This window comes from Labrus bergylta, chromosome 8 (assembly GCF_963930695.1).
Source record: "Labrus bergylta chromosome 8, fLabBer1.1, whole genome shotgun sequence".
Classification (NCBI taxonomy): Eukaryota; Metazoa; Chordata; class Actinopteri; order Labriformes; family Labridae; genus Labrus; species Labrus bergylta.
In genome coordinates, this window is record NC_089202.1 from 17,336,181 (window position 1) to 17,361,833 (window position 25,653).

Below are 25,653 nucleotides of genomic sequence, written 5' to 3' on the forward strand. Positions count from 1 at the left end.
CCCCTCACCGTACTGCAAGGAGAATATCCCTGCTCCTGAAATGCAGCAGGCAGGCCGTGTGACTGGAATGAGCTCACTTCAAAAGGTGTCCATAAATCATCCTGCCATGCATCCCAGGACTGCCTCCAACCTCCATGTCCCAGAGTCGCTCACCAACCTACCCTTTTCTTTTTACCTTTGCTGTCCTCCAGACCTTGAATATTTGCGCATTACTCTATCTTATAGCGTTCATTTCATGAGCAACCACCAACAATGCAAGAATTGTTGAATTATATTGTGTGCTAACCTGGCAGGGAGCAGGTCATGTACAAATCAATCAAAGAAAAATTGTAGGGGAGCAAAAGTGTGGTGGTGGTGGATGTAAGCATGTACTAATCTTAAACCGATAAGCATCAAAAAGCAATACTCCCTTTGGAACACAATGGATCTCAATGGATTTATCTGAAGGGTCATTGAGTCTCCAAAAGAGCTGCAAGTTCAGAAATCCTATACCTAGTTTCTTGACTTTGCTTGAACAGACCTGCAATCCGTCAGGTCCTTATCTCCCGCTGTCAGACATTGGGATCTCTTTATCATGCAGCCATGCAAAACACCATTCATCTTCCACGCCTACTTCATTATCAGTGATAAAATGCAAAGTCCCAGCTGCAGTTGTTAAATGGAGGGACAACGTGAAAACAGGTGCTTTGGTAAACACTGATAGTGTGCTTGAATTATGTTGCTTCCCAAGCAGACCTGTCTATCTCTTTCAATCTATTAACCAAGACTCTTGCTCGGCTCTCGTCCGACCTTATTCTGCTTTTATCCTGCTTCTTTTTCCTATAAAGGAGTTTTCTTGGCTTTCCAAGGATGCAGGGACATAAAACAGACACAACATGAGAAGCTAGCTAAAGGAACAAGGTTCCCTACAAGGCTTCAGAGCGTCTTCATCGATCAAGCGACCTGTAAATGTGTGTCAAGCGTTGTGTAAATTAACAGGATATATTGCTCTGCCTTGCTTATTGGACGAGCAGAATCAAGTGGTGCTGGTAGATGAATGTTAAAAGCTTCATGGCCCCAACTTGCACACGGTTGTGCTGCACAGGAATTGTATTATTCCCCCCGAACAGATCACCCCATGTGTCACATGATGAGTCCAACGACCGTCACCATGCAAGACCTTTCATAAGGAGATTTCTTCCTCTGTTTTTATATTCTTCAGCAATCATTAAACCTTAAACAGTTTCCACTCACCATTCTTGTGAAAGCGTGCAATAGGATGAGGGATGGGGTTTTGCAAGGGGGGGTTGAATACTTTCACGGTGAAGTCATGGTACTTGTGTCATCGGCCCTCTTCTGTGCTTTGCTCACCGTCTGGCCCCCATTTTACCCATTGATCTAATTTCCATTGCCGACACTGGATGTGGTTCTGTTTGAAGCTGAATGTTTAGGCCCATTAAAGCGCTGACAGAATCGCAAACGTATGGTGGACCTTTAGAGAAGTAAAGAGGAAAACAACAGTTTGCCAGATTCTCACGAATTTACGCAAGATGAATGAACATTTTTAAGTTAAGGTTGTAAAATCTAAGACCAAATTAACACCTTGTGTCAGCAATCTTCTTGAATTTTTCACTAGTTGAATCAGAGGTCAGAAAGAGAGTATAAGCTAAATCCTTTTGCTAATGAGATGAGAAATGTAAACTGTTTTTAGGTAATCTTGTAGGCAATTGCAGGCATTGCTGCAAATATCCATGAATTCAATCATCACTCAAGAGGAGCCAGAGCCAACAAGCAGTTTGCAAGTAGAGTATCTGTACTTTTGTTTAAGCTGCATCATGGACACAGAAATTGCAGAAGCAACAGCAAGTATTTGTCAAATGACCCTTTTAGTGTTCAACATTAGGATTTTAAAGGCTTCATATGCGATTTTTTGATCCAGCAGATGTCACCCTTGAGCACCAGCATGAAACCAAAACAACATTGCATTGTTGTGTTAGCATGCTAATGCTAGCAATCTTTATTATGCTCGTATCTTCACACTGCATGTAAATTTACCAGAAATGAGCGTGATCTAGTAACGCAGTTAAGCAGTGAGTACAGTATGTTATTCTTCTTTTCTCTAGTCCCTCAATTAAACAACTTTTATACGCAAGGGGATTAGTCGGCCGGCCGTCCCGGCGATGTAAACAAACTGAAGATAGGACTCGGAAAACTCGGAAAGCATCACAGACAGTGCGACTCGGGTTTTACACCCATTGTAGACAGTCATGACTCACAGAGTTATATTCAGGGGATATACTTGATTTCTATTACATTTAAGTGTGAAACATTGCATATAAAGCCTTTAACAAAGGCTCAATTATCCACAGAGGTCTCATCTTCAAAATGAAGGGACCTGCTGTTTGAAAAACAGTTACATTTCTGAACAATACAGTGAAAGTGGTCATTTGTTTCTTAAGTGATTTTCATCTGCTGCATGTAAGAGGGATCCCTGCAGCCTGTTTTTAGGGACTCAGCTTTTTTGAATGTTAGGATTTCCTCAGTGATCATTGTTCGCAAGGTTTTAGGATTGACTGTAGAAGCTTTTTTTTCCTATCCTAGTGATTAAAGTGAATAAACACTGAATAAACAGCTACACATGAAAAATCTGTGGTTCCATCACGCTGAGAGACCTTGGGGACATTCCGTAGTTTACTTTATCTCATTAACTCACTAAAATCTCGCATCATTACATTATATCGCTAAAATAAGGGGTTAATGAACGCATGAATGAATAGTCCAAGTTTCCTATCGAACAGCTAAATCTGATCCAATGACAATTTAAATGTCAGGTACAGCCCTCATCTTATTTTTGTATCTTGATGCCTAAAACAGCCGGCCCTCCGCTTCAACCTGTTTACACTTCTTGTAGGGTCAGCATGTAACAGTTTATTTCCATTTATATATATATCGCCTACATGCCGATCGGTGGCAGAGATGTGATACATTTGCACTATGCAGCTGCTAATGTGGTCAAGCACCATCCCTGTATGGTGGTTTGGCTGAATGCCTGAGACATTTACACTACATCAGCTGCCACTTGTAATGGGGTCCATATCTGTCACATAATTTCTCCAAGATCGCAGAGACAGCTTCATTTCTAGGAATTATTGCAAAGAGCTATACAGGAATTCTTAGGACTCAGAGAAGACAAAATACCCACCGCTATCTCTTACTTCAAGACGTGAAATCTACACCTGACTTAGGACTTTATTAAGTGGTGAGGGTCTGTTATTCCTGTAGTGATGAAATACTTTTCCATAGTCATTAAAAAGTACTTTTTTTTTTTAGGTTGAATGATAAAACAAAGGTTATGCAAAAACCCTAATGTTTTTTTTCTATCTTGTTGAGGGTCTATGAACAAAGGCTACTTAGGAACAGTCAAAGCAAAGCACCATAGCATCAGTTTCTGGAAGTCTGTGAATCATTTGGTAATTGTGTTGAAAGTAAATGCTCTGATCTCCCTCTGGACTGAGTTATGTCCGAATCCTACAAACATCCTGAGCTCAAAATGATCTGCTGGTTGTGAACATAATGTCAAACAAAGCAATATTTCACTGAAATGATCTCACTGCCACACTCTCCAGAACTTTAATTGCACAAGGTGAACGAGAGCTGACGCAGGATGCTTTGGGTAAGTCACAACATGTTCTTTTCTCTTGTGTACATTTGCTGTGATAAGGGTAAATAGTTGCTGCACACTTGTTTTCTCAAGATTGGGGGTGTTACATATAGAATCAACTTTTTGGTCTTCCGATTACGCTATTCTGTGACAGCCCGTTGACAGATGCGCCAACAGGCATCAATAGCGTGCTCAGGCCACTCCTCTCTCCATCTTGTGCTCTCATCTTCTCTGCTAACTCCGACTGATGAAGGCAAGAAATCCCTCCTTGGTTCTGTCATAAATCACAGTCTTCTCTACTAGGAGCTGACGTCCTTTTATAGCCACACCAAGGACACTTTCTGCCATTTATGGCTCCTCCATGGCGCCGTACGAGGGCCGTTCAGTGAAAGTGAGACAACACAAGGAAGAAAAGGAGGTCAAGAAACACCTTGCCTGCTTTCTTCTACTATCTAATACAACTTTGAAAGTTTTACAACTAAGTAGAGTGTGCCTGAGCTGTGCCAAGTGCACTCTCTTTTTTTGTATGACTGACGTGAATCCACACCTCACTGTATGTAGCAAGTCTGGCTTGTCTCAGCCTGTCTGCGCTGTAGACACTGTTGTCTCTCCAACAGCACCATCGCATTGAAAGTTAAGAGGCCAAGATAAGGAGCGCGTGTGTTTCCCTGTAAATACTAGTGAAAAAAACCATGTTCAGAGAAAGAACAATGATAAGGCAGAGATGGTGTAAGACCTCTTGGGTAAGGAGGCACATTCTTGATCGCTCACTAGTTTCATCATGCAGAACAGGCGTTTAGACAGTGTTTACTTTCAGTGAAGGGAATGCTCTTGTCCACAGCTGCTCTCCAAATAAACAGTCTTGAATCTATTGGTCACAAGATAACATGCAGCTAATCTGAACAAGTAACAGCTTTTCGTGCAATTCAGCAATTCAAGTCATCCGATTTGAGACGGCTGTGAATCACGGAGAACATTTGTGCGCACTTGAATAAAAAATGTTCACATACTGATTACGGACACCTTGTTATGTACACCCACACGCTCATGACTGCACTTCCTCTGCCATGATGTCACAGTCTGGGTTCATTCTCTGCAGATGTGGGAGCAAACCCTATTAACTGTTTGGGAAGCAATCAACACTAATGCCTTTGGCACTGCTGCAAACTGAACGAACTAGCCATATAAAGACACAACTCCCACCGCGGCAGTGGGTGAATGTGGGGATACAGGAGTGGCATGGTGAATAAACAACATATGTCTACTGCGCCAAAGGCTGAATTATCCCTCCAAGACATCTGTTATGAGAACAGGGTCCTGCGAGCATGTTGTTGTGGAGAAATACTTCATTAATGGCCCACTCTCTCTGGGTTTACAGCGTTTTGAAAGGTGACATTTTCAGCCTTAGGCATTGTTGACTTGTTTGAGGCTTGCTGTGTATCACAGGGTGGTTAAAGACTGTATGCCAGACCGTTGCAAATGATTGCCCAATCAAGCCAGTGTACAAGGGGATCCAATGGGAAAGTTGGAGGTATTGCTACTCCAAAGGCACAATCTCTCTCTGGTGCCAGTTTAGATAAGAATAGAGTGTGTTCCTATACTCTGGTATATGGTTCAGTCCTTGACGCAACCGCTTGGAATTGACTTTGGTCATCCCCCAGTGTTTCCTCTGAGTATTACCTGTCTCTCTTCTGCTGCATTTCAACCAAAGGTACCCAGCACACTCAGTCCATCTAGCTTTTATAGGCATATTGGCAGTGTCATGAATGTAATTGTCCAAAAACTTGGCTATGCATTACATGTGTTACCTGAAGATACCTCTAGAGGGCACACAAGAGAGCTCAGTCTGTAGGCAACTTCCGGATGTAACAACAGACATGATACTCAAGGAGGTTATACTATTATCTTTATTCTGAGATCACTACAGAAAAAGGCATCAGTGGCTCTTACATAGTTGGTATGAAAGTTTAACAGAATATACCGTCAGCACATTCCCACTTTGTTTCTCCAACATTTTACAGTTGGAGAGTAATCGTCCTACACTTGTGTCATTTTAGTTTTGCAGGTTTCCACCTCAACTCTAGAAATTTTACTTTTCTGTAACCAGCTATTTTGACAGGCATGTTTGTCTCTGTACAGCCAATGAAACATCATACAGATGAGGATGGATGTGGACTTCTATCTTCTATGGATGTCTATCACCCTGTCTGCAAAATCTTTGGCCATTGAAACATAGTGAAATTACTGTTTATAGGTGAAAAGTGTTTGCTGAAGGTTAATAAAAGTTACACGTTTTATTTCTAACTAACAATTTTATCTTATTTACACATCTGAATTCAGTATAAGACATTGTCTTATTTTATCCAATGTGCTCTCTTTCGCCTTTTTTAATCACTACGCTTGCTGTCGTACTATTGACAGCTACCTCTACCTCAGAGCAGTGTACATATTTAGGCATGGTAAGGCAACAAATCCAGATGGTCAAACCCCTTCCTGCTCTGGATCTTCTAAATGTTGCAAGCACTCACCCAATCCAAAATCAACAACAATGCAAGGCCCACCCTCAGCGTCCCTGTACTTTCAGGAAGCACTGCCCCTGCAGCAGGGACCTTTTTAGGGGTTACAATGTAGTACCCAGAACTATTTAGTCCGTTCAGTTCCTAGTCACTGAGGAAAATAAATACAGTTGGTTGGTAGGGGTAGTAGTCAACATCTAGGATTTTGTAATTCTTTGTGGAATCTACAGCAATTTAATAGTGATCCAGCTCTGACAGAAGCCATGATAATAGTAGGTTAGTGGACCAGTGACTCCCTCAATAACAAAATGATCCATATGAAGATGTGGTGTGGTGTTGTTGATACAGTATGAGGTGTAAGCCTTGGCTCTTTTCTCTTAGCAGAGGTCTGCCAGGGTGAAATAACACCCTATTACCTTGTGTCCTCAAGTGCCTTCTTTCACCATATGTCATCCTATGATTTAGCCCCCACTACATAACCATTAGTTTTAAGAGTTCAAGATATCACAAAACCAGTTGAATAAAAACCACTGCAATTTGTCTGCTGACATTATTATTTGTACTTCCCTCTTAATCCTTCCTTCTCCATGCTACTTGATGTAACAGTTTCTTGAAAAAAACATAACTATCTGTCTTGCTGTTAATGGACTTTTTCTGCCCTAAATCCCTTTGAAGTGTTCTGTTTTCCTAGAATAACATTCTGTATGGGTGCCAATGTATTGGGAAATCCTGGAAAGATTTGCTTGCTTATTGGCAAAAAAAGTATTTCCACACACAGCAGATGTGTGCGAGTTCCAAGAAAACACAGACAGGTTTATCGAGGATCCTGTTCCCACAAGCAAACTGAGGCAAGTTGGGCACACGATGTAGGTAACCGCCGCACTTTTTTGTATCATTATTGTAAACTTGTACATGCCATACACCTCTGTCGCAGAATGACACTGCCCTCCTCCCTTTAGGCGAGGGTGCAGGGAAACAGTCAGGGCTGACTCACACCCTCCCCCAGCACAAGACAGAAAGGGATGATGCAGCAGTGATTGGACGGGATTCTTACACCTAAACAACATCTGCTTTAATGTGAGATGGTGCAAAGGAAACACTAATAAGGTAGAGTGGGTATCATTCATTCAAAGTGTAATCAATGTACAGACAGATGACGAGATCAAATGTAGTGAAAGGCGGAGTGAGGCTTGGCATAGCCCCATTCTTTCCGAACATATAATCAGTCTGTATTAAAAGTGGCTAGTATTGAGGCTTCTGTAGCTGTGTGCTTACAATTAGGTATTTCCTTTGAAAACAGCCCTTCCTTTGAGAGTAGCAGGTAAGTGCTAGGTATAGGCCTGTAATTGTATCCCTTGAAGAATGTAATCGCCCTATTAGCAGAGTCGGTTACTTTTTACGCCGCTTAGCTGCCTATATAAAGTTTATGTTCTCCATGCATAAACTTCCACATGGAGCGAACACTGTGGCAGAGAGAGTACGCAGAGAGAGAAATAATAGACACAAAGAGAAAAAAGCAGGATGACTGGATTGTGAGGGGGGTGCGCATTACCTCCCACAGGGGCCCATGCTCCAAGGATCGAGTTTCAGACGTTTACCAACAAAACATCCATGGAGGAAGTCTTGTGCTCCTCACAATAACACCACAGCACCTGGGCCATCCCCACACAGGAAACCTGAGGTCACTTCCCCCCCCCTTTCAGTGAAGCCAGACACACTCCTGCTGCCAGCCACGTGCCCACACATATTGTTGGAGAGGAGGCATGGCTACTAGGGAAGGATATGCTGACACAAACTCAAAAGGATTGTCTGATTAATAAGAAAAAATGGTGATGATTACACGAGTTTTCACGGACACACATCATAAAAAAATGCAGCAGAGATGTGCGCCAGGCAGGTTCCATTAACACCAAAGCAGAATTTCCCTTTTATGGTCTCACATGTAAGACAGATGTGATGTTTTTTTTTCAATCAGTCCAAAGAGCTAAAAGCTGGATTTGGTTGCATTGTTTAATTATGGTTGGAGTCATATGAATAAGGCTGAAAACGAGGTATGCACGCTCACAGAAGAGCTGGAATGTTCAAATCTTTTAAGTAACTAAAAAGGGCACCGAGAGAACAATGAAGAAAAAAGTTCATTAACGAAAGTCGACCATCGGAGGAACTCTTTAACTTGAAACATTGGATGAACATGCCTTAACTGAAGGTGTTTGAATCAAGCACTTTATGGAGTACAATGTCAAGTTACAGCATTATGATCAGCAGCAGCATGGTGGAAAATATCGGTTCATCATTATATTCTCATCCCGACTTGTGTGACACAACACAATAATCAAATCACTGGTGCAAAATATCATAGTCTTACTGAAAGTAACAGGCATTTTAAACAGATTTCCCTACGTTTTAAAGGAGAAGGAGAATGTCAGATAGCGGTGAAAATAAGTTAAAAGACGAAGCATGAATATTAGTGAAACTGACACCAAAATGCAGTGAATAGACACATTCATCACTTTACCTTTTAAGGAGGCATTTTGTAATCTTCACTTCACAGGTATCGTGATCATACTGTATCGTATTGTGTCATATCATGAGTTACCCTGCCATTCCTACTCAGCAGGTGGGAATTCCGCATAGCTGTGTGAGTGCAGGCTTAGAAATATGCCAGAAAGAGACTGAAACAATGCAAACTGTGTCCAGTGTCCTTTCGAGCACCATGGGAGGACAGACAGCTGCAGAATGTCAAAACCCTAAATTCTGCCCTCTTACCACCTGCAAACACTTGACCGCAAATTCTCCATCATTATGGTTGGCCTGAATTCAAACGATGCCAACCCATAAAACCAGCCACAACCAGTCCGAGACATTTAGTTGCGCAGTTCCACTGCAGTTCAGAGCTGGCCAGGGTCCAACCACCACGCAGGGCTAACCTTTGGAAAACACTGAGACCTCCGAAGAATGTGACCATGGTCAATGAAACAGAGAGGGAGAGGAAGAGGAAGAAAGCAAACAAATACATTACACATCCCGTGGGCTCTGTCAAGGCAAACTTCCCAGATGCTAAATAGGACAGAATGACTGGCTTTTTTGGCTGCTATGGGATTATTTCTGCTCGTTACTGAGACAAACACTTTGTGTAAAAATAACCTGTCAGTGGTGAGAGCACAGCATGACACCTAAGAAACCGAATTCCTCCAAGGTGTTTTCCTGTATTAACAGAGAGAGAGGTGTGACTGAAATATGTAAAACCTGCAACTTGAATCTGCGTGATACAAGTTACTTAATTATTGCGCCGTAATAATTGATCACAAATGCTCTACAAAAACTGTCTCTTTAAATCAAGCCTGTATCAATCACTGTTAAACCGTGATAAGTAAAGCTTCATTAGCCATCATCTTTGTTTTAACAATGGATGAAGTGACAAGGTGTTGTATTAAACAGCTAACTCAGAGGAACAAATCCACAATTATCCACAAACTCTGCAGTTTCCATCATCAAATATGAGCGGTTTAGCATCTTTCAGATATTATTTTGGTTTATTGAGAGTAGCTTTACTTTTTCTTCAGTCTCCCTGCAATCAGCCTCCTTTTCAACAGGCAGCTGTTCAGGAGAGAAAGCCTCTATAAAGGCTTACCATGCACCAAACACCAAGTAGCCAATATCATCAACTATGAAGTGAATATAGAGGAGAAAATAGCATCCAACCAGATATATCTCTTTATCTCCAAAGCTACTGTTATGTAATGCAAACATATTGAAAATAAGTATTGACATATTCTGAAAAAAAAAGAAATGTAAGATCTTGGTAAAAGTCTTCTGATTGCCAAACCCCTTTTCCCCAAAACAGATGACACAACAGGCGAAACAGCAAACAAACGTCATGAGGATGACTCCACTACTACACTCAAAGATGTGATGATGTCTGCCCAAAACAAGCCTAGAGGTTGCAGTACAGACAGACACACCCTTATCACACACACACACACACACACACACACACGCACACACGCACGCGCACACACGCACGCATGCACGCACACACGCACGCATGCACGCGCACACACACACACACACACACACTCACACTTCCTGCTGCTGGGGAAGAGTCAAGTTTAGCCGGAGGGACCTTGCTCTCTGAGGCCTTCACACTGCTCAGCTGGGAGCTTCTGTGACACAACAGTTGTTCCTTAATCCTTCCTGCACACAGTTCAGTGGGTCACACAATCAAATACAGGCTTCCTCCATTGACAAGACATTGTTTATTTGCTCTTTGCTCGTGTGTGTGTGTGTGTGTGTGTGTGTGTGTGTGTGTGTGTGTGTGTGTGTGTGTGTGTGTGTGTGTGTGTGTGTGTGTGTGGTGTACATTATATCAGAGGGAAATTAGTGCAGGTGTGAAGTATAACAGTGGAGGGAAAAGGGAAAAAAAAAACAATCAGGAGAAAAACATCCTGGCAAACCCAAAAAGTCCAGACCCCCCTCACATGTCACAGGAAGTGGTTCCTCTTTAGTCAGGCTTGTCCCCAGGCTGCATGTTTGACTAAGGTGTGAAGTCTAAGGCTTGTCATAATCTCAACCCGCGCATGCTTTAATCAACACAATGACTGATTGTAAATAAACAGAAAAGAATGTAAAAAGTGAGAAAAAAGCTTTAAATTATGTATTCACAGATATTAGCTGTTGTGAAACTAACCATACAACTCCTACTAACAAGTTAAAAAAAATAGTGAAGACAAAATTAGTATGCTGATATTAAACTTCATTTTTGGCAAATTCTGGATAACAACCACAAACCCCAAAGACCGTCCTTTATTCTCACTAACTATCAATTGGAGTCAGCGTTGCATTTTATTATAAGTTATGACGTTTAAAGCTAATATACCTAATTTATTCATTCATTTTAATTGGAAAAGCTAAGCCCCAATCATCATGAAGATACATGGGGGTACACTTGTTAAAATTTCCATTAAATTCATTTTCTTTAGTTTAACAAAGTGTGAAGACTTCTCATCGTTTTGTGAAGCGCCAGTGATGTGGAATATAGTAACACTTGAAACGCATGAAAAGTGTAGCTCGTCCTGAAAAAAAAAAAAAAAAAGTGGATTCCTACCAGGAGTAATCTCTGAAGTCTGGAGGCACCTTCAGCAACAAACGGGGGCTCACCGCCTCTCTCTCTCTCTTTCTCTCTCTCTCTGTCTCGCGCGCGCTCAGGTCGGGACTTTGGATCAGTTCGCTACTCCGGCGGCTCACGCGCGGCGTCGCCCTCCAGCTGTAAAACTTTCTGTATCTCTTCTGACAGTAGTCAAAATCTCTGCGGCGGAGAATGATGCAGCTTGCCGGCTACATTTGTCCTACTACTGAGGAAGTTGCTGGTGAGTCACAAGATCCCGCCCCCCTTAAAAAAAAACAAAAAACCTTCCCTCCCTCTTTTCCAGCGACTTCAAACGAGACCAGAAAGCATTAAGTGATGGAAGTAGACCCCTCTGTCTCTGCTGCCCATTATTAAAAGTCTCTTCTAATAGAATTAGGTTTGAGTGGTATGTAATGGTGAATTAGCCTAACCACATAAGAGACTGGAGGCTATGAGATGGCCTGATTTAAAGCCTCTTCTTAATCATTTTTTTCTTTGTATCAGCTTCTCGAAAATCAATAACACAAGAGTGACAATTATTAACTTACATTTCGTCATTTTAAGTTATTCAACACATCTGTTCTTACATATTTAAAATATGCACACAAACTGTCTCATGGTCTTAAGGTCAAAACAAAGTCACCAACAAACCAAAGTCTTTTCCCACTCAATATACTCTTTTAGTGCACATTTGCATTAAGGCTTCCGTATCACATATATCTTTCTGTATTATGTAAGAACTTTGCTCTCAAGTGACCTTTGTTGACCCTTAATTACTTTACCAAACAGGGTAAAGACCAACCCTGCTGTTAATCTTCACTTCCTTATTTTTCCACTGTAGATCCTTTCCCCGTGATGTTTCATTTTGTCATGACTCAACATGTGGGAGTGATGTTCATCCTGGATGCAGCTGGCTGCCATTATATGGAAGGATTATTACATCTGATCATTTGAGTCATTGCTGATAACCAGTGTGTGCCCACCCTATGAAAACACAGTATGACTGATAACTTTGTTTTACTGCTTCCCCTAACATTAAATATTTGGGATTGCCTGTTTCCACCTTACAGTCACCATGCACTTTCAGCCTAATCTGCTGTGAAACACCACCCCTGCAGCCTCTCAGATATGAGATTTTATAGGCAGGAACCATGACTGGAAGTATTCTACGTTGGGCCCACAATGAGTTGTCCATGGAAAAGTGCTGAGAAGTGTTTAGGATAGCCTCAATCAAAAGACGAAAGTCTGTAAATGGGAATAATGAAAACTTTCCGGGTGTTTTTGAAGAAGCTCAGAAAATGTTAAGATTTTGTAAGAGAATTTCAGAACAGTCATACTTTCTCACCTCTGTAAACTTGCCCAATAGCTGCATGAAATCGGCACGAACGTCACATTGTCAGGTTCACATTATTCCATAAAGTGTTGCACTTTTCCTGGAGCATATGACACATCTAAACTCTCTCCTTAAACTCACAATGAAAAACCATCAAAATTAATAAAGTGACCATGTGGGGCGCCAGTGATCTAATGGTAAGTGTCGGCGCCCTATGTATGGAAGCTATAGTCCTCTCGGCGGGCGGCTCGGGGTCCAACCCCTCCTGTGGCTCCTTTCTGGCACGTCATTCCCCACTATCTCTCTCTCTCCCCGATTTCTGACTCTATCCACTGTGCTTTTTCTAAATATTAAATGTATAAAAAAGCCCCAAAACAGCATTTGATCAATGATATTTTAAAGACTGAACTATGACTGTATAGTCATTCACATAAAGTATTTTATGTCGCAACCACAATGGGTTGTCCAGCCTGGCCAAAGTAATGATACATTTTCAGGACATCTCCAAACAAAAGGAAAAAGCATGCTGTGAAGGGGCAAATCACAAATGTTGTTCCTGAAAGAGGTAGCGGTGCACACTCTCAGATAGTTTCTCCTCATTGTCTTTGAAAATGTTAAAAGCTTGTGAGAGAAATGTCCCTTCATGCTTTCTCTTGCCCAATAGCTTCATGATATAGGATTTAATGTCACCTTATCAGTCTTGAAAGTGTTGCTATTTAGCTTGAACATACTGTCACCTTGAAACTCTCTCCTGAAAAAATAAATCTTTCACATAAAGTGACCATTAGCTAACATTAACTAAGTCATTGGAACGCTGAAACCATTTGGCTGTGAAGTAAAAGTTCAGCATTCAGGGGTTAAACCCTTATTGCATTTTAAGCTAAAAGTTAGCTTCGCCGTGCATAAAGCCTGGAAACGGGGAAACTGTTTTCCTGACTCCTTTGGAAATATATGAACGTAAGGCAAAGGAGAAAAGAAATCAGTGCTATTACTTAATATATAGAAAATGGCAATATATTTCAAGCTTCTATAAATGTTTGTCTCGTAATACATCCCATAACATTAATGCATTATAACCTTTAATCCAAACTTTTGTGCTTTGATGTTAAATTATTCAACATCTGTGTACATTCAGTCAATTTAAAGCAGTAAACACTTTAAAGTAAATGTTGAAATGTTGTTTGAAATTTTGATTTGATCGGTTTAAAATCAATATTATTCTTTCCTTCTTTGAGCATTTCGTTGTGTTTTTGAAAAACCAAAGCAGATGCAGAATGTTTCACATGAATTATCTCATCAAACAGGGACTTGTTTCTTCTATTTTACTGAACTGCCCACATGTGACTCTTATCGTTTATGACACAACCGAAAGAGTGTGATTCAAACTACTCTGACCCCTGAGTTCCCCCACAACCCCCGTAATTATAAATTCCAATTTTAGACCCTCTGAGGCGTGGTCCTGTCAGACTGTTCAACAAATTAGAGGAGAGATGCCTGTCAATTCATCACGGCAGAAATGGCCTCATGACTCCCCTCACTGTTTCTTTTCATTATAAAATAGGTTGATGTCAGCTGTTTAACCCTCTGCATAACACATCTCTTTGTTTTACTTGAGGAGAAAGAAGGTCAACTGGGGTTAACAGAGTTATCTGTCCAGACAAAGCATGAAATCTAACATGAAGAAGAATGCATGGAATGAAATAAAAAGAGTAAAGATGGGAGCTACAAAAGATGTCTTGAGTGAAAAGCTGTTCAATCTTAACTTAATGATAATTTATAAACTAGTTGAATAATTCTTTACAACTTAAAAGACACTTAACTCTGAAGTAGCATGTGAACAATGATGATGATGTCTCAGGTGAATGTTGTGCCCAGTTAAATTCAATTTAAATGAATGCTGCAGTTTCATCCTTGATTTTTTTATTCCGATGTTTCGGGAGAACTTTGTGAAAACATCTCTAATGAGAGTCATGTACCTGTACGACGGAGGATTAGGGCCACGTTAAAATGTTTACATTTTTTTTAATTAAGTCGTAAATTTATGAGATTAAAGTCGTACATTTTTGAGATTAAACTAGTAAATTATAAAGTCGTTATTTTAGTCTATATCAGAAGAGCAGCAGCATCCTGTTCTCAAATGACAAACATGGAGCATCTTGTCCTAAAGGTTTCACTAATAAGGAAATAGGCAACTTCCTTGTGTAGACGGTAAAACAAGTTAGTTCAAAAGAAGTTTTCACTTCAACTTGCAAGACCTTGTTTATCTGTAAAATGATGTATGAACAGGACACAAACTGGCTCTGCACATGAGACACTTTAACAAGGCAGACCGATAACAGACACAAATAGTTGTGTTGGGGCTTTAATTATGCAGATATGAAACTAGACATGCTTTTGACACATCATCATCTTCACACAATATCAGCACCCTGAAAAGATACTGCAAGAAACTGTGGCTCTTCTGAAGAAAGAACCACACCGCCTTGGAGGAAGTTGTCTGCAGAGGAAAATACTTTAAGAGTTCTACTTTCATAATTTTGCGCTGGCTGGTCTCGAACTGGTTAATTTACGAGATTATTCTCATAAATCTGTGAGTTTAATCTTGTAAATTTTCGATTTTATTCTCATAAATTTACGAGTTTAATCTTGTAAATTTACGACTTTATTCTTGTAAATATACGAGTTTAATCTCAAAATAAAAAAATAAAAATAATAATAATAACATGGCCCTAATCCTCCGTCGTATACCTGAGCAGCACATCAATAAAAACCCTGTCCTATTTCAGTTATGTAAGTTTCTACAACAGTTAGTGCTCACCCAGTGATTTGATCAGATTTGGCTCCACTCGAATTTGAGTGGTGCCAAATAAATTACTTAATAACCATAAATTATAACATCTTTAGTTGCCTAATTCTGTTTGCTAAACGTGCACCTTGTAGAAGTGTTTTTAAATAGCGATATCACACAAGACAAAGAGCTGTTGTTGTGAATATCAGCATGGCTGTGATCGTTTTCAGCACTCTGCCTGTGTTGTCATTCCTACGACCTCCTCCGTAAACTACTTTCAATGCAATGTGTCCGTTTTAATCAGTGAAGTGAAGGAGTTAAAGTATCTCAGGATCTCGTTCACGAGTGAGGGTAAGATGGACCGTGACATTGACAGGTGGACTGGTTCAGCGTCTGCAGTATTGCAAGTGTTGTACCGGACCGTTGTGGTGAAGAGGAAGCTGATCCTAAAGGCAAAGCTCTCGATTTACCAAAAGAGCCAGTTGAGGTTGTTCAGGCATCTGATTAGGATGCCTCCTGGACACCTCCTTTTGGAGGTTTTCCAGGCATGCCCAACTGGGAGGAGACCCTGGGGTAGACCCAGAGCTTGCTGGAGAGATTATATATCCCATCTGGCCAGTAGGGAACCCCTTGGAATCCCCCTGGGAGGATCTGAAAAATGTGCTGGGGAGAAGGAAGCCTGGGTTGACTTACTTTACTTGTTGCCCCTGACCCGTCTTCGGCAAAGTGAGGGATGAGCTTAAATCAGCTATCAAAAGAAAAACACCAACTCAAAAATCCTTGGGATGATATTGCTGATGACCTTTTTTTACAGCGCACATGAAGAATACTTTCTCTCGTCTAATTCTCATCCACTTATCACCTATTCACCGTTTGTGATTGACTAGAGTTTAAAACAAGTCACGCTACAATATGCACTTCAGGACTCAAGCAGGGAAAATAATTAACCAAATTGGCACTTAATTGTGAACAATTTTCGTTTTACAAGGGTTTGTGGTTAAGAGGCTGGAGTGAGAATCCCACCCAGGAGTGCACCTACTGTACGGCAGGGGGGTCGTAAAGAAGAGGGGAACATTTGGGGGTAAAACTGGTCATTTCCAGTAACAAGTGGTGGAAGCATAATTCAGATGCTTTACTGAAACAAAAGATGCCTGAGTATTTATTCTACAGTAGAAACAGAGTCCTTCAGGTACATTATTAATCATCACTTTAACAGACATTTGAAAATATTAAATCAATATGTTGGTCCCTCCTCTGACAAGGCAAAACTAGATTTTAAGGGGGGTCCATGCCACCCCTGGACACCCTTCTAAACACCCCTGTTGTTTAAAATTTGAAAATAGATTTTTATTTGATATGCTTATCATATTTACTTTTGTAAAATCTTTATCATAAGTAATGTGTCACTGTGACTGTCACATTGATGTATAAAAAAAAATGCAACACCTCACTCAGAAAATCTATCGGAGTACAAGTGAAGTAGCCAACAATTGGAAATGAGTGAAGTACAAGTGCCTTGAAATTGTTCTTAAGAGCAACATTTAGATAATTACATGTATTCAAGTTCAACCACCACCAAAGAAAACATATTGAACAAGCTGACCTCCTCATTTGGTGTTGTTTTTTGGCTCTGTATTCTTGTAAGGAGATGCAACTAGCTAATCACGAAGGGGAGAAGATTCCAGCTCTTGCACATTTCTTAACTGGGCTCGCCTGGTTGCTTGCTGCAGATGAGGACCAACCATGGTCAGAGGAGACATACCAAAGTCCTGAGCTCAGCCCCAGTCCAGCAGCCGTCTTACAACATGTCAGCAGTGTTATTTTTACGGGGTCATATTGGAAAACCAAATGAATCTGCATCTGCCCCACAAGGGCATTCCTCCTTTACTGACCTTGAACGTACCCACAGCCTCTTGTCGTCCTGCTCTAGCGTCAGCTTGTTACAGGCCCCTGATTTCCAAAGTAGTATTTACCCCTGCCGTGGCTCACCAGGCACTTCACTTGTAATGATAAATGCTCCCATGAATTAAACAGCAAGGAGTCGGGTAAGTCAGAACGCAGACATTTAACCCGTAAATCCTTGCTGCCTTCTGTGTCTGCCTAGTTAAACACGTTAGTGGGCGAGTGGATCTGTCGGGCCTTGGGCTGAAACCATCACAGGAATCGGGGTCATTAGCCATCAGACTGATAAACAAGCCAGTGACATAATGTGGAAACACTGATCCCATTCATTGGTCTAATCACCCGCAAAGCATTCTACATGCCGGACAAATCTCACACATATAAAACAAATTCCTCGCGGTTGGTGGGGAGGACAGAAAGCTGCCATGGGGGGAAAAATGTCTGTTTAGTGGAATATCTTTCTCTGTGTTACTGGCTTCTTCTCACATCCACAAAGAGTTGAGAGTCTGGGTGAGATTAAGCAACTGGTGCCGGTATGGCTTTGTCTTTGTCTACCCTCTACCCTGAATATCATGTCAGGAAGTGGTTATTCTTTTTTCCCTGGAGTGGAGCGATGACCTGCTCATCCTCTGAGTTCCTCAAGCTCTTATTTCTTCTTCAAATGGAAAGTGAAAAAGCTGCACAGATGCACATTCTATATATGTTTGTGTCTTTGGTTTTAATAGTCTGTTAGATCTACCTGTAGGAGCAACACAATTAATTCTTGTAATTTATTCAGACGCAATTCATTGGGTGTGAGTGAGAAAGTTGTAAGATAAAAGTTAGGTCTTTTGTTCTTGTCAAAAGAGGAGTCCTAAACCTCAATGGAAATGTTCCACCCTTAAAAATGAAGGAGTCAAAACACGTCCATCTTCACTTTTTGATAATTTAATTTAGGAATGCCCACAAGCTCAACACAAGCTCACTTCATTTTTCAGCCTACACATCCAGCATCCCTCCATTGAGCCTCTTAAAGGGACAGTGCCTTAAACTTAAAGGGTAGGTAAAACATGTTTTTTTTTCTCCTCTAAATACAGTAAATAAGAATACAGTAAAGTACTGATTTTAACTGTTAATTTGCATTTTTGTAAGTGTATTACAAATATAAATATACATAAAAACCATAAAATCACCATAAATATGAAATAACATTTTGAGTGTGTTACAGAAACCTGCTATAAATGCCCATGTTGGAAAAACATAAACTTGTTACCAATCACTGTTAACTGAGCTTTTGACGATGCAAGCCCTCATTAAATCGACCAATGAAATTTGTGTTATTGACACTGCAACCAAAACATAATATGTCAGCAGTGTGATGACCCTCACTTGCTCAAAGGGGATCATAAGCAAAGACTGGCTCGTATAAACCTTGAATATGTCTGATAACATTTGTCTTCTACTTAAATAAACATAATAAAGAAATTTGCTTTAGCCAGAAAATGCCAAAAGCTACTTTAAGACTTAGTGTTCTGGATTTTTAATGCAAAATACAAAGGATTGGGCTACAAACTGAAACATTATTGGGAAATTGGTTGATTAAATTATTTAAGGGTTCATGTTTTCCATCCAGTTACTTGTTATACGATTATTTATTCGCACAATAGCAGCAGTGGAAAAAGTTTCCAGATCTTTAAGATTGGTTACCTCAAATATACCCGACACTCTAATGTTGAGCTTGAACACTAAACGTGTTCTGTCTTCACCAAAATACTGTGGAGTCCTTAAATCTTGACAATATGTCACAATTTATCAAATGGCCCACTGTCAAATTCAACTATAACATGTATTTTTGAGTAATCAACCATGGTATACCTGCAGTCCATGTAGGAGACATAATGTGTAATGTGAAGCATATTAAAACCAGGACCAAGAAAACCCACATCACTCCTGTTTTTAAATCCCTGCTCTGGCTACCAGTGCACACCAGAATTAGTTACAAAATCATTTTAGCTGGTTGTGAAGCATTGCATGGCCCTGCCCCAACTGCATAAAAGAATTGACAAGCCCATAGCCGTAGACCTTCAGCCCATGTCTTCCTAGTTTTCCTGCGATCCAGGTCTGGTGAAGCAAGCTCCAAATAGGTAGAACGCACTACCAAGCATTATCATAGAGCACCCAAACACTGAACTCTTTAAGAGACTTAAAACATGTATTTGTATTTGTTGTATTTTACCAGGTTAATAAATCTGTGATTTTAATAGGTATATGTTTTTAAGTAGGTTGGGCCACTGTGTTTATAACAGAACCACTGTGCACTTTAATTGCTTCGTACACCTATCTGCTTGTTTGTGTTTGTTGTTGTGCTCATAGTCATACATATGCATGTATTTGCTCCTGTGAAGCACGTTGTGATGCTTTCTGTATGAAATGTGCTAAATAAATAAATCTTCTTCCTCTTCTTCTAGTGCAATTAAGAGGCATCAAATTGCCATCCTCGAGTTAAGTACAATACTTTATAAATATTAAGCACAGTGCTTAAGTAACAACTCTTACTTACTGTTTAAGAACTGCTTAAAAGTTGTACTTTAAGTCCACTTTCATAAGATTGTATAGAGTAGCCTAATGTGCAACAGGGTGCTGCTCTCCTCACATACCATTTACAAAAGATGTACAACAGCACCCCCTATCGTTTTAAACGCTCCTCTACAACCCTCTTTCGCATAAAACAATTATATTTATTATATCCAGAAATACAGTCATTTTTACCTGATTCTGGTAAAATGACAGTTTGTCGTAATTCATTATTTGTATTGTTTTAATTTGTCCCCCACGCTCACGTGGTTCAGCGGAGTTGAGTTGCGAATCTGCGGAAGCGAAATACAACACAACAGTCTGAACGAGGCAGGAAGCCACATGTGCAGCTAACACAGAGGAAGCAGTACGAGACTTTAGGCAGAAGGGACGCTTATAGCTGTGTGTGTGTGCGTGTTAGAAAAGCCCTACAAACACAACCTCTGACTGAACTATTTAGCTCAATTAAGTCTAAGGACAGTTTTCTTTTTTACAATGTCTTCGTTCAGGAAAGCGTTGAAATCCCGGCAGAAGAACCACCATGAAAGAGCTCAGGTGAGCATTGCAGTGTTATGCTATCTTTTTAGCATGCTAAATCAATCTTAATTTCCCATCATTAGCACAGCACTAAGCAAACATTTAGCAAAGTTGACTGCATGGAAAAACTTCCTTTAAAGAGGCAGAAACCTTGGAAAAAAAAAGAAGCAGACTCATGTTGAACAGCCATCTGCTGAAACTGTGTTGGGCTTTGACAGTGGGATAGAAGGAGATGCAGATGAAATGCTACCCTGTTCAGTTACCTTTTCCCAGATGTTGATGTATGCAAAGTCACCTCACCAAGCTAGTTAATGTGCCACTGTTTTCCTCCTTTAAAGTTATAATTCATACAACGTGTAGATCTCATGTTAATCCATCTTTTTTTTCCATCAGCCTGGTTTCAGGAAAACCCTGGGCTTGCTGGAGAAGAAGAAAGACTACAAACTCCGTGCAGAGTAAGTTTTTGTTTTGTTTTTTTCCAGGCTTTTTGTAAAATCTAAAATGATACTAGTTCTAACATCAAACATGGTTAAGGAGCATGTCTTGGCGTGTACTTAATTTGCCGTTTTCCTATACTTTACAGTGATTACCACAAGAAACAAAACACGCTCTCTGCCCTACGAAAGAAAGCTCAGGACAAGAACCCCGATGAGTTTTACTTTAAGATGATCAACTCTCAGCTGCAGGTGAGATACGCTCTGTCATCAGAGCTAAAAGAACCAGCGACGTTATCCATCACATTCAGTCTTTATATCTTGTTTTAGGTTTTTCAGCTGTGATTGCAGCTACTGTAACTGTTGTTTCCTGCTAAGGGTTAATAAAGTATGTATCTGTCCAGTCTCAGTTTCCGTAGCGTTTGATATATTTGGCTGATTTTGTGACCCGTTTGCAGGATGGAGTTCATGTAGCAAGGAAAGAGAAGGAGGAGGTGGAGGTGACCGAGGAGCAGAGTAAAGTGATGAGGACGCAGGATATCAAATATGTGGAGATGAAAAGGGTTGCAGAGGCCAAGGTAAGATAAAGTAATCTGTATTTAATCATGCATTGAGAACCTCTCATCTTTTAGTTTTGGTGTAAAACAACTCAACACAAGTGCATATTGTCATGCTTTCAAATGGCTGCAGAATTACCCTTTAAAGTTTAAGCAGCTGAAATGATTACTGATGGTACATTTAGCCTACAAGTTTAAGTGATGTCATTAAAAATCTTCTACTTGAACAATATAAAACATAAACTGTTCCCTCTGATAATCACATGGTCCCCCTTTTTTTTTTTTTTTTTTTTTTTTTTTTACAAAACTATATTCCATTTGTACATTGTCATCAAACAAAAAATTAAATATAACGGGGCGCCAGTAGCCTAGCGGTTAGGTTAGTGTGCGCCCCATATACAGAGACTGGTTCCTCAAGCGGGTGGCCCGGGTTCAAATCCGTACTGTGGCCCACTTCACGCATGTCATTCCCCGCTCTCTCTCTCTCTCCCTGATTTCTGACTCTATCCACTGTCCAATCTACAAAAAAGCACCAAACCCTCTAAAATAAATCTTTAGAAAATAAAATATAACATGCACAAAGTAAAAGGTCAAGGAATTAGTTAGGAATATCACTTGAGCAGTTCACTTTCTAGTCTGTTGTAAAAGTAGTTTCCCTTTGTAAAAGCAGAATTTTTTGCCAAAATCAGACAGTTGTGGTTTTAGATAAGGTTGTCATTTACCTTTAGTACCAGAGGCTGAAGTTTTTACTGATACTGTTGCACACAGTTTCTCTTGTAATGACGTGAATTGTCAGATAGATCATTGCCAAGCCTCCATCTGTTAAATGAATCCTCCCCAAGTAAGCCCTCTGTTCCTGCCCTGTGTTGATATTTGTATTTTAATTGTTTTTTTATCAGAAAATTGAGAGGCTAAAGGGAGAGCTCCATCTTCTGGATGCAGACAGCAAACAGAAAAACAAACACACATTTTTTGTCCAAAACAAGAAAGACGGTAAATATATGAAAACAGTACATGATTTTGTTAATAGTTAACGTTAGACACATGTCTCTTCATGTGCTTTAATTGGTGCGCTGAACGTTTAATGGCATTTTGACTTTATCCCCTCAGTGGAGTTATTTGACCTGGCAGACCACCTGAACACGGCTCCTGAGCTGGTGGACAGAGTGTACAACAGACCGACTCTGCAGACTCTGGAGACAACGGTCATCCGGGCAGCTGAAGAGCCTCGCAGTGTGATGGTCTGTGTTCATTTTTAAAGTTGTGTTGATGTAGCTCTGAATTGAAAAGTCTAAATGTAATGTGCTCAAATCATGTTTTAGTGACACAGAGGTTTTATTTAAGAGCCATCTCCACCCACTGATGATTTATGTATATGCCTCATTCCTTCTGCAGAAACTGGCCAAGCAGAGGAAACACCAGTACAAGATTCTTTCTCAGAGGATTGACAGAGAAAAGAAAATGTTTGTAATCAGCCAGAAGATTCAGACCCGCAAGGACCTACAGGTGTGGAAATCTTCAATTCAAATAATGATTTTAATTTCAGATGCCTGTGTTGGTAGCCATCCTTTTTCATTGTTTAGAAGTTTTTAACTTTTAAACAAGCACTGAGATATATTTTTGTTTTACTCTTTTTCACCAGGACAAGATAAAGAAAGTAAAGGTAAAAAAGGAAACACCAAATGCTGCAGCTATCTACAAGTTTGAAGCCAAGAGGAAACGCTGAGCGCGGAGCAATCTTCATCCTGAGAAGAAATCAACAACGTTGCAAAGAGACATTGGTGAAATCATGGACTGTTTCAACACAAAGTTGACTACATACATGGGATACATTTATTTCCCTCAGCTGTTGATGCAGCTTTGTGGTTTTGTAAATATTTATCGAAGGTTTTTGTTTCTTTCAAATAAATATCTGAAAAATACACACATTTATGCAAATTATTGACTCAAAAATGTGTGAACTTTTTATGGGACAGATGTTTATCTATAGTCCATGATCTTCAGGTTTATTTCAAGGATTGGTTTCAGAGATTTGAGAGAAGGAGGATTCACACTGGTATTGAGGAGTTGTGATTGTACTTTGCTATTGTACCACTAGAGGGCATTAGTGTTCTTCATCACGGTATCCAGGGAAAAACTTTGGAATTAAGCAGCTGGAAATTTTGCATAAAATGGGCAATATGTAGATTTATATGACCCCATATTTCAGAGTTAAACTGTGGTTGTGATTGCTGTCAGATGTCACCGATGTTTCCTGTTTTAAGTTGCAAAGACAGCTCTCTGGATTGCAATGTATTCAGAAGCTGAAACACCTCATTGCCATTTCAAACATTTCGTAGCAGACTGCGATGTTCCATTTCAAAGGCTTCTCCAAAAAACGGTGAAGAAATGCATTTTCCTTCTGTCAGAATTTGAAGGACACCACTTCGGCATGCCCCAGTTTCCCCCAGCTTGAAGCAAGTGAGTCACTTAGAAACAGGTTGTCTTTGTTTACCTCCCAGGAAGTAAGGATGTATCACATCACCAAACAACATTTCTCAAGATTTTGCATTCAGGTGTGCATCAGATTTTGGTAAAAAGACATCGTGAACCAAAAAAAGTTTACTCCAACCTGTGCGTAATTAGAGCCAGTCTAAAACACTTTTGTGTTTTTATCACTGTGTAAAAGTTAAAGTCACGGATACATTTTACAAAAACCGTTTTGAACTTCAAAGTAACTTATCCTGCAAATTCTTGAATCATAAAATTTGAGTTAATATGGGAATAAACATAGAAATAGCCAACACATTTACCAAAGTGAGGCTGGATAGTGTTGTGTGATGCATTCACAGGTTTATCAAGTCTCCAGAGCCTCTGAAAAGTGTTTTTTTTGTTGCAGCACTCAATACTAACCAACACCTTCACACGGTGACACCTGCTGCTACATTAAGTATGATTAAGATGTCAGTACGTAATCATTGCCTATAATAATCACATTTTCAATCCTTGCTTACTTAAGTCACCTTGATTAAAATGACCTATTATTAACTGAATGATTAATTTTAGCTGTGCTTAAGCAATACATCTGTTCAAAGACTGCAGTGGGAGAAAATGAGACCATTGTTATATTACATCTTAGTTTTGTGTAAGTCGCTGAGTTATCTCGTTGATGTGATGTTTTATATTCATCACAAGATTTCAGGTAGCCTTATATTTACCAGATCAGCACTCATTTAGCGCATATTTTAACATATTCAAAATAACAACAGCAGAGGTGAAATGAATGTTCTTCATGCTTTATCTGTTCTATTTGGGTGTCCTGGTGAGTCAGATGAAGTTCATGACAGTGTGAATGTGAGCTAGCCTGCACATTATCCAGACTTAAGAAGCTGAACAGCTTAATTTAACACATTATTAAGAACTTATTTTTCTAGTCCACCATGTTAAGGTTCTATGAGAGCTATTGTTTTCCATGTTTTCTTCACTTCTTTTTGCTTTTCACAAAATGTTCCAGCTTCCACAGCTCAGGTGTATGATCAGTTTGTCTTGTGGTCATGTTTACTATGTTTAGCTCAGATGCCTCATTGTGAGAAGACCCTCGGGTTGACTGCAACTAAAGTCCACTCTTCTGTTAATCCTCCTGCTCGCACAACTGAAGAGGACCAAGGTCAAGAATTGTATGACCTCTCACCTCTGAAATGAACTGAAGCACCTATTCAAGGCAAGTTCACAAAATCTTTCCGTTTCTTATTCTTTCTAGCGCTGTTGTTCTCCATTAACTTCTGTTTGTTTATTTATGTGCCTGAAGTGAATCCAAGCAAACTGTACATGTGGTTCTTTCATCCTTTAGTGTGGGATAGACTGAAGACCTGTTACCCAGCAGCAGATCACAGTGACCCACGTTTGATTGATCACTGAGGTGGCAGCAGCTTCATAAACAGGGCCCATCCATCAGCCTCTCCTGGGAGCTCCTGGCTGGGAAGAGGGAAGAGTGGGAGCCAGTGAGAAATGTCACCAGCCACAGTGAGAGGTGGAGGGGCTGGAGGAGAGCGAGCTGAGGCTGAGGCCTTGGCCTGAACACTGCTGACCAGAGTAAAGGTGAGCCAATACCTCAGGATAGGCCAAACGAGGGTAAGAGTGATGGTGGGTGTCACCTCTGATTGGTTACTTTCATTTGAAACTCAATACAGCATGAAGAGCAGTAAAAACGTTTATGGGATGTTTTCAAATATACATATTTAGAAAAGATAAAATAAACTTTTATAAGACAGAACTTCAAGGGCTCTATT

At 40.2% G+C, this 25,653-nt stretch overlaps 2 protein-coding genes across 2 annotated transcripts in view; one reads left to right on the forward strand and one right to left on the reverse strand.

Annotated features, from left to right (window-relative positions):
- The window catches only part of fhl3a (four and a half LIM domains 3a), a 29,667-nt gene extending 18,156 nt beyond the window's left edge, over window positions 1-11,511 (reverse strand). The window contains exon 1 of the mRNA XM_020633569.3: window positions 11,261-11,511. The gene's annotated coding sequence lies outside the window, so the exon portion shown is untranslated. The remainder of the gene's footprint in view (window positions 1-11,260) is intronic.
- Window positions 11,512-20,189: 8,678 nt separating this feature from the next.
- On the forward strand, window positions 20,190-23,309 carry utp11 (UTP11 small subunit processome component). Its single transcript, XM_020633555.3, has 8 exons — window positions 20,190-20,412; window positions 20,788-20,849; window positions 20,978-21,080; window positions 21,287-21,406; window positions 22,285-22,378; window positions 22,496-22,626; window positions 22,781-22,891; window positions 23,028-23,309. Exons 1-8 carry the CDS (start codon window positions 20,353-20,355, stop codon window positions 23,109-23,111), a joined length of 765 nt encoding a protein of 254 aa, XP_020489211.1. The 5' UTR covers window positions 20,190-20,352; the 3' UTR covers window positions 23,112-23,309.
- Window positions 23,310-25,653: the final 2,344 nt, after the last annotated feature.

What these genes read in the sequence shown, in the direction of transcription:
- utp11 (XM_020633555.3), top strand. Translation starts at nt 20,353, where the DNA reads ATGTCTTCGTTCAGGAAAGCGTTGAAATCCCGGCAGAAGAACCACCAT. An exon ending in ACCACCATGAAAGAGCTCAG is followed by an intron (nt 20,413 to 20,787) that starts GTGAGCATTGCA and finishes TTTTTCCATCAG; the next exon opens with CCTGGTTTCAGGAAAACCCT. An exon ending in GACTACAAACTCCGTGCAGA is followed by an intron (nt 20,850 to 20,977) that starts GTAAGTTTTTGT and finishes TATACTTTACAG; the next exon opens with TGATTACCACAAGAAACAAA.